General features: G+C 39.4%; 1 protein-coding gene across 1 annotated transcript in view; it reads left to right on the top strand.

Moving 5' to 3' along the window:
• The window catches only part of KIF6 (kinesin family member 6), a 393,563-nt gene that overhangs the window by 123,560 nt on the left and 256,474 nt on the right, over nucleotides 1-13,529 (top strand). The window contains exon 6 of the mRNA XM_043907375.1: nucleotides 2,223-2,352. Within this exon, the coding sequence (XP_043763310.1) occupies nucleotides 2,223-2,352 (130 nt within the window). The remainder of the gene's footprint in view (nucleotides 1-2,222; nucleotides 2,353-13,529) is intronic.

Raw genomic sequence — 13,529 nt, 5'->3', positions numbered from 1 at the left:
ATGAGTAACTCTCCTCTTTGGGCTTAGGTGGAGCTGGGTGGAAAGTAACTATAAAGAAACCAGAAATCTTCCCATATGTCCACCTTGTATGGTCATTAAAGATGAAGTCAGTAACTCTCAATCTTGGCTGCACAGCAGAATCACCTGGAGCCTTTACAGACTCTGCTGCCCAGTCCGCACTCCAGAACATTCAAATCAAAATCTTTTAAGAGGACACCTGGTGCTGATGTGTTGTTTTGTTTATATTCTGAAGGCTGGTCCTGTATGCAGCCAGGGTGAGAATGACTGGATTAAAGGGGACTTTCAGTGCCCAGGGAGTGTGAGCATCCTCCTCTTTGAATCATTTTCTGCTCCCTCATCTCCCCCTTTTCTGATCTTGCACAGGATGGTTTTGTATCTGACTTGGTCTTACAACATATATTGCAGGTGACTTTGCCTCAGAGTTGAAGAACTTGTTTTCTTCTTCATGTTGAAAAAGACAGAACTCTCTTCTTTTCTCACTTCTGATGTCCTGTCATATCACTCATTTCATGCTTTTATCTTCCTTCCCATATTACTTAACTTCTTTCACCTTTAAGATGTAGAATCTGTAGATTTAAGAAGAATTCTGACTTTTGTATCCCTAGGGATTGCATTTACCAAACCTTCTCAAGCATTTCAGAAGAATCACAGTGGAAATAAAGCTTAAGGAATACAGAGGGTTCCTAAAAATAGAGCACAATTCATCTATTTCAGTTTAAAAATGCCTTCATATTTTCCAAGCATTTTTTTAACTCTTAAGCATTTTTAATAAGCTGACTTATGAGCCTTGTTGAAAAATAAATAAAATACACTTGTTTCCATTAAGGGAAGAGATCCTTTTCCATCTTACTGGTATTATTGAAGGAGACAAAAAGAAGTCCAAAACTTGGCAACAAGCTGCATTATTAGTGACATATTGGTCACAGATGGGCTGGAAAAACTACACTTTCTTCCTGCAATTAGTATTTTAAGTGCCCACAAATTACATGTGAAAATCCAGATAGTCCCCTTACAAAAGGGAAGGCTGAAAAATTATGGTCTTTGCAAAATCTTCATTTTTAAAGTTTTCTAAGTGTGTTTTTATCAGTAGGCAAGTGACATGTGTCCACTTGCTAGTTGCACTTTGAAGGAAGGCACAGGGCTAGATGACGCCGACGCTGACCTACTGTCGTCAATTCTGCTGTTGTAAGCAAGTGCAGATATCTGGAGAGACACTTGGCAACACTTGTAAATTATAGATTTTCTTTCTTCAATTTTTAAAATGATCACGAAGGCAAAACTCAAGAGGTAGAAGGGAGCTCTCTTTAGTAATTCTGTTGCTTAAATTTGTAGTCCTTTGAAAGAAGTCTATTAGGAATTTAGCCAAATTATGTTCCAGAAGTTGCCAGAAGTCCTAACAGGACTCTGAGGGGAGTTTTCACAAGTCAGCTCTTGAGACAGTGTTAAGATTCACATGGGACGAAACAGTGTTGGCACCAAAATGTCTCTTGAGGAGTTTTAATAAATGAATGTAATTCCAAACCTACGGATTCAATGGAAGGAAAAGTGATGCTGTAAAAGAAGAAAGGTCAAAAAACATATCTGATGGACATAAAAATAATAATTATAAACTAGGGTTTTATTATAAGACTTCTTGAGAATTTTTAACTCATCCTGATAAGAAAACCAGGGAATAACTCCTAGAGGGATGACAAATGCCTCCATTTTCATCGTGTTTAAATTGGTGAGCTAACCAGTTTGAAATGTCACATAGATTGAAGTGATATGAAATTGAACAAAAGGGAAAAATTAGAAGGAGAAAAATCAGTACCACCTAATGTAAGAAACTGAATTATGACATGGCTAAAAAAAGGCATAGCCCGGTTTCCTGACATAGGTAGAAGGTTACACACTGGCATTTTAAATTCAATAAGAATATGCATGTCCCAATATGCTTTGGGGATCTGATGATTCCCAAAAAAAGCTGCCTTTAAATTAGGAGCTTGTAATGTACTTTTCAGCCCCAAAGCTATTTGGTAGTACTGTCAAGGGAATGTCGGTATAGATGCTAATCCAGTACTGTCTGGTGTCTTGTGTACTTTTTGATTTTATAAATTCAAGGCGTCATACATACGGCCTTTAAAAAAGAAACCTGTACGAAAGGCTTGAAATTCTTTTCCTTCTCAAAGCGCCTTGTGTTGTTGTTTCCTTTTTTTCCCTAGGAAAGTGACAGTCCTGGAGGACCCTGATCAGAACATCCACCTGAAAAACTTGTCTCTTCATCAGGCGACCACAGAGGAAGAAGCCCTGAATCTGCTTTTCTTGGGCGACACCAACAGAATGATTGCAGAGGTAATAAGCTTTTCTCTGCAAGCCGTGTTTGCACACTGTAAGATATAATGGAATCTGGGGGACAGCAATGACTTTAAAAATAATCTCACCTAAATCCCATCTTTTAGGAAAAGGAAACCTAGAACCAGAGAATTGAGGAGACTTTCTCAAGGTCTTCTAGCTAGTTAATGAGCAGGGACTAACATCTAGTCTCTTTTAATTTTGTAGTTTTAAATTTTATACAAATTGATTTGCCGCCAACCCATGACAACTCATCAGACGTCTTCATGATAGGAATTTTTGCATAATTTTTGAAACTTAAAATTGCATAGCTTATTCTTCCTAACCTCCAGTCATCCATATACTGGCATTTGTTTACCCATCCATGGATTTTCATGGGTTTAGAGAATTAATGAAGAATTTAGAGTAACATGTGGAACATAGGAAGTGCTCTATGCATTTGCAAGCTTTTGTTGGCGGATCCAGGAACACCGCCATGGTGTGTGGTAGAAGTATGCTTCAGTGCAGTATTGGGGATATACTTGTGCTAAAAGCTATCTGTTGCTAATCTGACATTTCACACCTAACTGGTCACCTATATTTCACCTTGGAACCATAGGCCGGAGACAGGATTGACCCAGTTGGGTCATGGGCCTCAAGCAGTTACTGATTGGAGATGAAAGGTCACAAAAGTCTCATTCAGCCACCGCTGCATGAAAGGAATTAAGGAGTGCTACTGGTGATTCGGGTGAACACCTGACTGTGATCACAGGCGCTTTCCTTTTTAAACCAGGCTCCCTGAGTTCTGTGTTCTACCTTGTCTCTGATGACAAACAGTAGAAGAGCTGATAAGCTGGGAGGAAAAGTAGCCTGAGAAAGTCTCCCTCAAGTGACTTTCTTTCTGCCCCATTTTTACCCCTTGGGATATACCACCTTAAATACAAGATAGATAAATGGGAAATCAGGTAGTGAAAGCATGGTGATGACCTCTGTAATCACCTTAGTTTCACTGTTGTTTTACTGGTTCTGCATCAGTACTTTTCAACAGACTAGCTTAAAAATGTTGATTTTAAGTGCCACATGTAATATGGATTTAAGGACCCTTAAATTGTTATTTTCACTTAAAGAGAGCTGTGCCTAGTTTTTAATTTCAGAATACTTTCTGTTGTTTACAGTGTTTTGCATCTGTGTATTGTTTCAGCATTTTGTCCATGCAGTCATCCATTGTGCTCATTTGTCACAGTAATTGAAGAGAGAGGAATAAAGGCAGATTAAGAAGTAGGGAGTATAATAATGAAAGATTTAACATGCTTCACTAAAAATCCTCCTCCTCCATACATAGTTTAATCAACAGCAAACTGAGAGGTACAGACTGTAAATGGGTCCTGCCCACTAACAGAGTATGAAAAAGAAAAATGGTAGATCATAAATGCTACTGGAAAACATGAGGCGAAACCTACCCCTGCCTCTTTGTTGACCATCTTCCTAAAGTGACTCATCCCTGAGGAGTTTCGGCCTTGTCCTCACAATTCCATCCCTTCACCTTGAATGGGTCAGGGAGGGCTCCTGGCCCTGGTTCACCACAACCCCTGTTAGCAAATAAGCTTGGCCATTTGCGCTTTCAAAGTTATGCCTCTAACTTCAGCCAACTGCATCTTTTCAGATTATGGTTGTGTAAAGTTTTGAGGACCTTGAGCTGCCTTTGTATAAGCTCTTCTGTTCTACCATCTTAGAAAATTCTGACAGTCGTTTCCTCTTATTTACTGTTGAGTGTTTCACAATAGTACACATAGCTGAAACCTGGAGAAGTCCAATTCTAATAATGCTGGCTGTGCATTACTTTAAAATTTTATTCATTTTTTTTCCTGTGTGAAACCTGATTGCTTTTAAACCAAGTCTAATAGGTTTTGGATGTTTCTCTGCTTGCTTTTATTTTTTTTTCCTTTGGTAATAACTACCATGTTCTATCAAGAGCCTACTCAGTAGACTTGTCACTGTTGTGGATACTTGTATGTATTATTTCTGACTTTCATTTTATAGATGGAAACTAAGGCTCAAAGAGTTAGACTGCTTGCCCAAGGTCGCACTGCTCGTAGGTGGCAGAACTGGGCTTCAGCTCCAAGTCTGACCATTTCAGAAGCTTATGTTCTTTCTTTACACCACAATTCGTGAGCACGGTAATCAAATTGACACATGTCAGATTTTTCAAGTGAGGATACATTTCTGAATTATTTAAAAAGCACAGCAAGTATGGAACACTTCAGTTTATCTCTTGAATTCATTGAAAGCAAATACATAAAAATATAAATGAAGAATAACTGTCAATCCCTGGAAATACTTTATTATTCAGAGTCTCCAGAGAGGCATGTTTTAGATTACAACTGAGCTGTCAGAATGTAATTTGTCAGCACGCAATGAGCTTACCAGGATAAAAAGAACACACTAATCATTTTTTTTCAGAAGACGAGGTTCCCAATTTCCCATTTACACAGAGAAATCCAGAAGTTGCCATGGTAACCAGAAAACATTTGCAAAACAAAGCCTGAATATGGGGACCAAAGCAAGCGTGCTCTTCCCTTTTAAGTTCTCCTACCGAGAGCCAGAATTTTAAGGAAAAGTTATTAAGAGTAGCTTCATCCTCTTCTTATTTTTAGAACTCACTCTTAAATAATTTCTGTAATTCTACCAATGTTTTGAATAAAACCTGATTATGTCCTTGGGATAGATTTTTTTTTTTTTTCAAAAGTTGATTTGCAATGCCAAAGAGAATAAATATTGTAAAAGCTGAACTGTTTGTGACCCAACGTCAAAGCCCACCAATAGCAAGTATAACTTGGTACTTTTTGTCTTAGCATTGAAATGTTGCTCTCAATTAATTAAACCTAATTGGACAAAACATTCAATTGGCAGGCCCTGCATAGTCCCATTGCTACGATGATTTGCTCAGCCCCTCCCACGGTCTAGAGCACACTGTCCCCAAGTGTGGCCCGGGGATAACTTGTATCAGGATACCCATGCTAGCCCAAAGACACAGGATCCCATATCTGATGGATGGATTCATGCTCTCAGCAGTGGAGCCCAGGAATACGCATTTTAGCATTTCAAGTGTGCTCAGTCTAAATTTGGGGCAGTTCGGATTTTACTATTAAGAAGCTGGCTGAAACTCACTCCCAGAGAAGTTTGCGAACAGATCCCTATTCTGTACCCTTGCCAACACCACAAGATTTGAAAGTTCTGCCAATTTGGTAGTCAAAAGAATTTCGTTCTAACTTGCATTTTTGATTACCAAATTTTTTTATACCTTTATTTGCCATCTGTATTTCTGTTTCTGTTTATTTCTACTTGCTCTTCTGTCGAGATCCAGGTAAAATCCAGGATTTTTTTAACTGCATCTTGACAGAAGCTGTCCTGGGTTAACAAAATCAGATGCTCCTTCAAGAGCAATCTCCATTGGTGAAAGTGCCATTTAAGTATTTATTTTAGGAAGTCATAGTGTTGCTCGAAGTGAATAATTAGACTGCGTGCATGCTAAGTCACTTCAGTTGTGTCTGACTCTTTGCGACCCATGGACTGTAGCCCTCCATACTCCTCTATCCATGGGATTTTCCAGGCAAGAGTACTGGGGTGGGTTGCCACGCCCTCCTCCAGGGGATCTTCCTGACCGAGGGATCAAATCCCGGGTCTGCTGCATCTCCAGTGTTGGGAGGCAAGTTCTTTATGACTAGCACTACCTGGGAAGCCCATAATTAAACTAACACGGCATTATTTTGCAAGCAACTTTGGAGAAGAGAGTAGTGTCTGGGATCCTTTCTACCAAAACTTCACAGTACTGTCTTTTGTGGGTTAAATTGTCTCACCTTATCTAATTCCCATGTTGGAGTCCTAACCCCTAGTACCTCAGAATATGTAGCCTTATTGAGAGATAGTGTCTTTACAGAGGTGATCAACTCAAAATGGGGTCATTTGTGTGGGCCCTAACCCAACATCGCTGGTGCCCTTATAAAGTGGGAAATTTGGAGACAGATACAGAGGGTGTGTGCCATATGAACATGAGAACAGCCATCTACAAGCCAAGGAGAAAGGCCTGAGGCAGAGCCCTTCCTCACAGTCCTCAGAAGGAATTACCAGCCCTGCCAACACCTCCATTCGGGATGTCTAGCCTTCAGAACTGTAAGAGAGCAAATTTCTATTGTTGAAGTTGCCTAGTTTTTGTACTGAGAACTAACACAGTGTCCAAATAACCTCGTGTATAATTTCTTATATGATTGTTACCTGATGTTGCTCTTTATCTCTATAAATTCAGAAGCAATAAAATACTAAATTCCCACGTGGTGCTAGTGGTAAAGAACCCACCTGCCAATGCAGGAGACATAAGAGATGCCGGTTCAGTCCCTGGATTGGAAAGATACCCTGGACGGGGACATGGCAACCCACTTCAGTATTCTTGCCTGGAGAATCCCATGGACAGAGGAATCTGGCAGCTATAGTCCATGGGGTCACAAAGAGCTGGATTCAACTGAAGTGACTTAGCACATACACCATATGCTAAATATACATAGTATAATGGGCTTCCCAGGTGGCACTAATCGTAAAGAATCTGCGTGCCAATGCAGGAGACACAAAGAACATGGGTTCGATCCCTGGGTCAGGAAAACCCCTTGGAGAAGGAAATGACAACCTACTCCAGTATTCTTGCCTAGAAAATCCCATGAACAGAGGAGCCTGGCGAGCTACAGTCCATGGGGCTGTAAAAAGTTGGAGAAGACTGAGCGACTGCACACACATAGTATAACATTTGGAAAGACGCTACAGTTCTCAGCTAGCAACTGTTTAAAAATAAGACTATAGCTGTGTTCTGTAGTCTCTCAGCACCTGGCAACTACAGAGTTGGTCAGTCATTAATTTTTATTTTTTGAATTCATGTGGAGAAGATGATGATGATTTCAGGAGAAAGGACCTGTAATCCCACGCCCAGAATTGGGGTGATTTTATGGTACACAGTGCCTCTTGGGGAGTACAGAGGATATCACAGATGACTTTGACATTTTAAAATTTAATTTGTGGTGCTTCAACCCTTTTGAAAGAGGTTACTTTCTAAATAACCGGCCTACCAACAGCATTTATGGGATTTGTAAATTATTTTCCCAGGAGCTCTTAGAGGTCTTTCTGCCTAATTCTTTGGTTGAAATTTAAAAAAAAAAGTATACTCAATGTATCTGAGTTGTACTGATGTGTTTTGTAAGCTCTCAGACTTTGCACTCCACCAAACTTTTTTACTGAGTTGTGTGACCTTGTGGAAGTGCAAAGGCAGTTGGGAGACAGGCTGTGAATGGAGTGGAGGTTTGTGCAGATGCTGGTACTGAAATAGCTGTCATTGGACACGTTGTCTAATAGCATGAGGACAGCACAGGAAGGAAGGAGCAGCTTTACTGTGTGATTGTGTTTGTCAACAGCTCTCTAAGCCTCAATCTCCTTGGGTAGTGTGTGTGGGAAACAAGAGAATTTAGGTTGCAGTTAGAGTTCTGGCATCATATTCCACTAGACCATTATTAGACCATTATTCCACTAGACCATTATTCCACTAGACCAGTGTTAGAGAGACACTGAATAGCACAACCTGACAGATTTTTTTTTGGAAAGATTTATTAGTTGTATATAATTAGCAAGTGTACTCCAAGATTTGTAAACCTGGGAAGCGCAAAATACTTAACAGGCTAAATCCATTTCACCCTGCTCTTATTATAATAAGAAGAGTATTTGTTTATCATTAAATCTCAGTAGGCAGCTAGTTCAGTTCAGTTCAGTCACTTAGTTGTGTCCAACTCTTTGCGACCCCATGAACCGTAGCACGCCAGGCCTCCCTGTCCATCACCAACTGCTGGAGTCTACCCAAACTCATGTCCATTGAGTCGGTGATGCCATCCAACCATTTCATCCTCTGTCGTCGCCTTCTCCTCCTGCCCTCAATCTTTCCCAGCATCAGGGTCTTTTCCAATGAGTCAGCTCTTTGCATCAGGTGGCCAAAGTATTGGAGTTTGAGCTTCAAGATCAATCCTTCCAATGAACACCCAGGACTGATCTCCTTTAGGATGGACTGGTTGGATCTCCTTGCAGTCCAAGGGACTCTCAAGAGTCTTCTCCAACACCCCAGTTCAAAAGTATCAATTCTTCGGCGCTCAGCTTTCTTTATAGTCCAACTCTCACATCCATACATGACCACTGGAAAAACCATAGCCTTGACTAGACGGACATTTGTTGACTAATATCTCTGCTTTTTAATATGCTATCTAGGTTGGTCATAACTTTCCTTCCAAGGAGTAAGCGTCCTTTAATTTCATGGTTGCAATCACCATCTGCAGTGATTTTGGAGCCCAAAAAAAGTCAGCCACTGTTTCTACTGTTTCCCCATCTATCTGCTATGAAGTGATGGGACCAGATGCCATGATCTTAGTTTTCTGAATGTTGAGCTTTAAGCCAACTTTTTCACTCTCCTCTTTCACTTTCATCAAGAGGTTCTTTAGTTCTTCTTCACTTTCTACCATAAGGGTGGTGTCATCTGCATATCTGAGGTTATTGATATTTCTCCCAGCAATCTTGATTCCAGCTTGTGCTTCCTCCAGCCCAGCATTTCTGATGATGTACTCTGCATATAAGTTAAATAAGCAGTGTGACAATATACAGCCTTGACGTACTCCTTTTCCTATTTGGAAGCCGTCTGTTGTTCCATGTCCAGTTCCAACTGTTGCTTCCTGACCTGCATATAGGTTTCTCAAGAAGCAGGTCAGGTGGTCTGGTATTCCCATCTTTCAGAATTTTCCAGTTTATTGTGATCCACACAGTCAAAGGCTTTGGCATAGTCAATAAAGCAGAAAGAGATGTTTTTCTGGAACTCTCTTGCTTTTTTTGATGATTCAGCGGATGTTAGCAATTTGATCTCTGGTTCCTCTGCCTTTTCTGAAACCAGCTTGAACATATGGAAGTTCACGGTTCATGTATTGCTGAAGCCTGGCTTGGAGAAGTTTGAGCATTACTTTACTAGTCGGTGAAATGAGTGCAATTGTGCGGTAGTTTGAGCATTCTTTGGGATTGCCTTTCTTAGGGATTGGAATGAAAACTGACCTTTTCCAGTCCTGTGGCCACTGCTGAGTTTTCCAAATTGGCTGGTATATTGAGTGCAGCACTTTCACAGCATCATCTTTCAGGATTTAAAATAGCTCAACTGGAATTCTGTCACCTCCACTAGCTGTGTAGTGATGCTTCCTAAGGCCCACTTGACTTCACATTCCAGGCTGTCTGGCTCTAGGTGAATGTGAGTGATCACACCATCGTGATTATCTGGGTCGTGAAGATCTTTTTTGTACAGTTCTGTGTATTCTTGCCACCTCTTCTTAATATCTTCTGCTTCTGTTAGGTCCATACCATTTTTGTCCTTTATTGAGCCCATCTTTGCATGAAATGTTCCCTTGGTATCTCTAATTTTCTTGAAGAGATCTCTAGTCTTTCCCATTCTGTTATTTTCCTTTATTTCTTTGCATTGATCACTGAGGAAGGCTTTCTTATCTCCCCTTGCTGTTCTTTGGAACTCTGCATTCAAATGGGAATATCTTTCTTTTTCTCCTTTGCTTTTTGCTTCTCTTCTTTTCACAGCTATTTGTAAGCTGTGTAAGCTGTCCTCAGACAGCCATTTTGCTCTTTTGCTTTTCTTTTCCTTGGGGATGGTCTTGATTCCTGTTTCCTGTACCATGTCATGAACCTCCGTCCATAGTTCATCAGGCACTCTGTCTATTAGATCTAGTCTCTTAAATCGATTTCACTTCCACTGTATAGTCACAAGGGATTTGATTTAGGCAGCTAGCAGCCTTAGCAAAAGATGTGTTGACAATTCTAACTTCTTCTCTAACCTACTGAATATATGTTATTAGGTATAGAAAGAAGGGAACATGAATTTTGAGCCCTTAGTATATCCCAGGCATTTTTCTCCCTCTTGTATTTTATATATGAGAAATATACAGCCATTCTTAACTAGTGATTCTGTCTTATAACATCGTTTGCATTCTGCTCTCATCTATCCTGATTAATAGTATTGCATGAACCATGAATTTCAAATCTAAAACGTTTATTAAAATAAATGAAGTGGTACAGTGCAACCATTATTAGAATATTAAAATGTACTTAACCCATATACATAATTAGAGAAACACAATCGTATTGGCTGTAAAAACTTAGCTCCTGAGTTTCTTCTGATCTTTAAAATTCTAATTTCTGATTAAACAGCAGAAAAAAGTAGTCTTTACTCCCTGTTATTAAAAGCCACCAACAGCAGTGACAAAAAATGAAAAATAGAAGGGGAAAAGCCATCATCAGTGAAATAAGGACATAACCATAACCCCAAACCATGAGGAAATCTGCCAAATATTATGAAGTTTGAATTATGGTGAGGGAGGTTGCTGAGAGCCAACACATATATCCTCCAACCTCATGCAGGATACGGTTTCACCTTAAAGAAAGGGTCACAATTCTTAAGTGCAAATCCAATGATCTTCTGGTTAGAGTGATGAGATCTAAGAACACAGGCAAGTAAGATAGAGAAATGTCATTTAGATATTCATCCTGAGCTATAGAAGGTGAGTCCCAAAGAGTTAAGGACAGGCCGTTTTTATGGTTAGCAGTCTATGCGTATGGCCAAGAAAGATGGCCTTTGGTGAGTGGAATTCAGAGAGTTTGTGACTTAAGAAATTTTACTACCCCAGATCTTTTAGTGCAAAAATTTGAGGAAAGTATATGCTCTCAAGGGCTTCCCTGGTAGCTCAGATGGTGAAGAACCCACCTGCAATGCAGGAGACCCAGGTTAGGTCCCTGAGCCAAGAAGATCCCCTGCAGAAGGGAATGGCTACCCACTCCAGTGTTCTTGCCTGGAGAATTCCATGGACAGAGGAGCCTGGCGGGCTACAGTCCATGGGTTGCAAAGAGTTGGACATGACTGAGCAACTAAGTGCACACACACTTAAAGTTAAGTGTGAGCTCTTAAAGTTAAGAATGAAATGTGCAGAGTAAATCTGTGTAATAAACAAAGTGAATTTGAACTCTCTAGGAAAAAGATGGACATGCTTAAAGATAAAATTATCAGAAGGAAAATAGCTGAAGATCTTTTCATGTATGTGGAGTGTGATGGGTAAAGCAACATACATTTGAAGACTGCTTACATCAGGAAACAAGGTAGTATACTTCAAAATCTTAAATATGTTACCTAAATGCAATCTTTGGTTTTAAAAACACCTAAAAATATAGAAAAATTCAAAGAAAAGATCGCAAGACAAGAAGATAAAAGTAAGCTTGAAGAACTCAGAAATGAAAGAGAAGAAAACCATTATAGAGATGAAAGTTCCATTAAAAAGCAAAAAAAAAAAAGAAGAAGAAGAAAAGGAGGAGAAGGAAAACAAAGAAGAAGAGAAAGAGATGGAAGAGGAGAAGAGGAGGAAATCTGGCTGAAAATAACCAGAGAAACAAAGGAGAAACCAACTGTGAGTAATTAGAAATCCTGAAAAAAGAATGAGGACAACAGGAAAAAAACATGAATAGAGAATGAGAGAGAGAGAAGTTTCCTGAAATCTGGAATTACTTGAATCTGTAGATGAAAAGGACATGCTGTGTTTCAAATTGAAAGAGCTCTACTCCAAGATAAAATCTACTGAGGCTACTAATTTCCAAAGCTAAATAAAGAACTTTATGAACATCCAGTCAGAAAAATGCAAGCCAACTATGAGTGAAGATTTAAAAGAAAAGTTTGTGCTTGGACTTTTCCACAGCAATATTCAATGCCAGAAGACAGTGGAACAAGTTCTAAAGCAAGGATATTGTGTCCCAATAATTTTATACCCAGCCAAATTTTCAAATTGTCCTTAAAAAGCAAAAACATCAGACAAGTAATTTTAAGCATGTGTGAATTCTGGAAGAAAATGAACCCAGTGATCCTTTTTAAAAATTGCTTGACAGTCAAGTCTAACCAGTTAAGAGATGAACCAAATTAAAGGATGTGGGAACCCAGAAGCATTGCAAAAGGTATGGTGGAAAACATTGAATTTATTTAACTGTAGGTGTAAAACTAAGCAACTGTGTAAAGTGAATATTATAATTATAAACCTTGAAGATATAAATTAATAATAGATGAAACGCAAATTTGGAGTTAGAAAATAGAGGAGGCAGTGGTGTTAGAAGTGAGCTGATTTCCTTATCTTGCAAAGCAAGAAAGGAGTTGTTCTTTAGTGACCGAGTGGTATCTGACACTTTTGTAACCCCCATGGACTGCAGCCTGCCAGGCTCCTCTGTCCATAGGACTTCCCAGGCAAGAATTATGGAGTGGGTTGCTATTTCCTTCTCCAGGGGATCTTCCCACCCCAACTCAGGGATCAAACCCACATTTTCTGTATTGGCGGGTGGATTCTTTACTGCTGAGCCACCAAGGAGGTCCAAGAAAGGAATAGATGCTGTCTAAATATCAACCATATGGTTAAAAAATATAATGACCCAAGTCCTTTAATTCCATGAGCTTTCCTCAATTCTAAAGAGATACTTTTAGAAAAAAAAGATATACATCTCTTACCATGAAAAAAAATTTATTGGAAGGTCACCGGTTCCTTCAGTTTTCTTTCTTTTTTCTTCTATTAAATTCAAATAAAATTTAATTTAATAATTTTAAATTAAGAATAGTATGACAACAATTAGAACTGGGCATGGAACAACAGACTTGTTCAAAATTGGGAAAAGAGTATATCATGGCTGTGTATTGTCACCCCGCTTATTTAACTTATATGCAGAGTACATCATGAGAAATGATGTACTGGATGAATGAACGCTCGATGAATCACAAGCTGGAATCAAGATTACTGAAAGAATTATCAACAACCTCAGATATGCAGATGATACCACTCTAATGGCAGAAACCAAAAAGGAACTAAAATAGCCTCTTGATAAGGGTGAAAGAGGAGAGTGAAAAAGCTGACTTAAAACTCAGCATTCAAAAAACGAAGATCATGGCATCTGTTCCCATCACTGATGGCAAATAAAAGGGAAAAAGTGGAAGCAGTGACAGATTTTCTTTTCTTGGGCTCTAAAATCACTGCAGATGGTGACTGTACCCATGAAATTAAAAGACATTTGCTCCTTGGAAGTAAAGCTGTAACAAACCTAGACAGCATATT

This window comes from Cervus elaphus, chromosome 7 (assembly GCF_910594005.1).
Source record: "Cervus elaphus chromosome 7, mCerEla1.1, whole genome shotgun sequence".
Classification (NCBI taxonomy): domain Eukaryota; kingdom Metazoa; phylum Chordata; class Mammalia; order Artiodactyla; family Cervidae; genus Cervus; species Cervus elaphus.
This window is presented reverse-complemented; position numbering and strand designations above follow the sequence as displayed.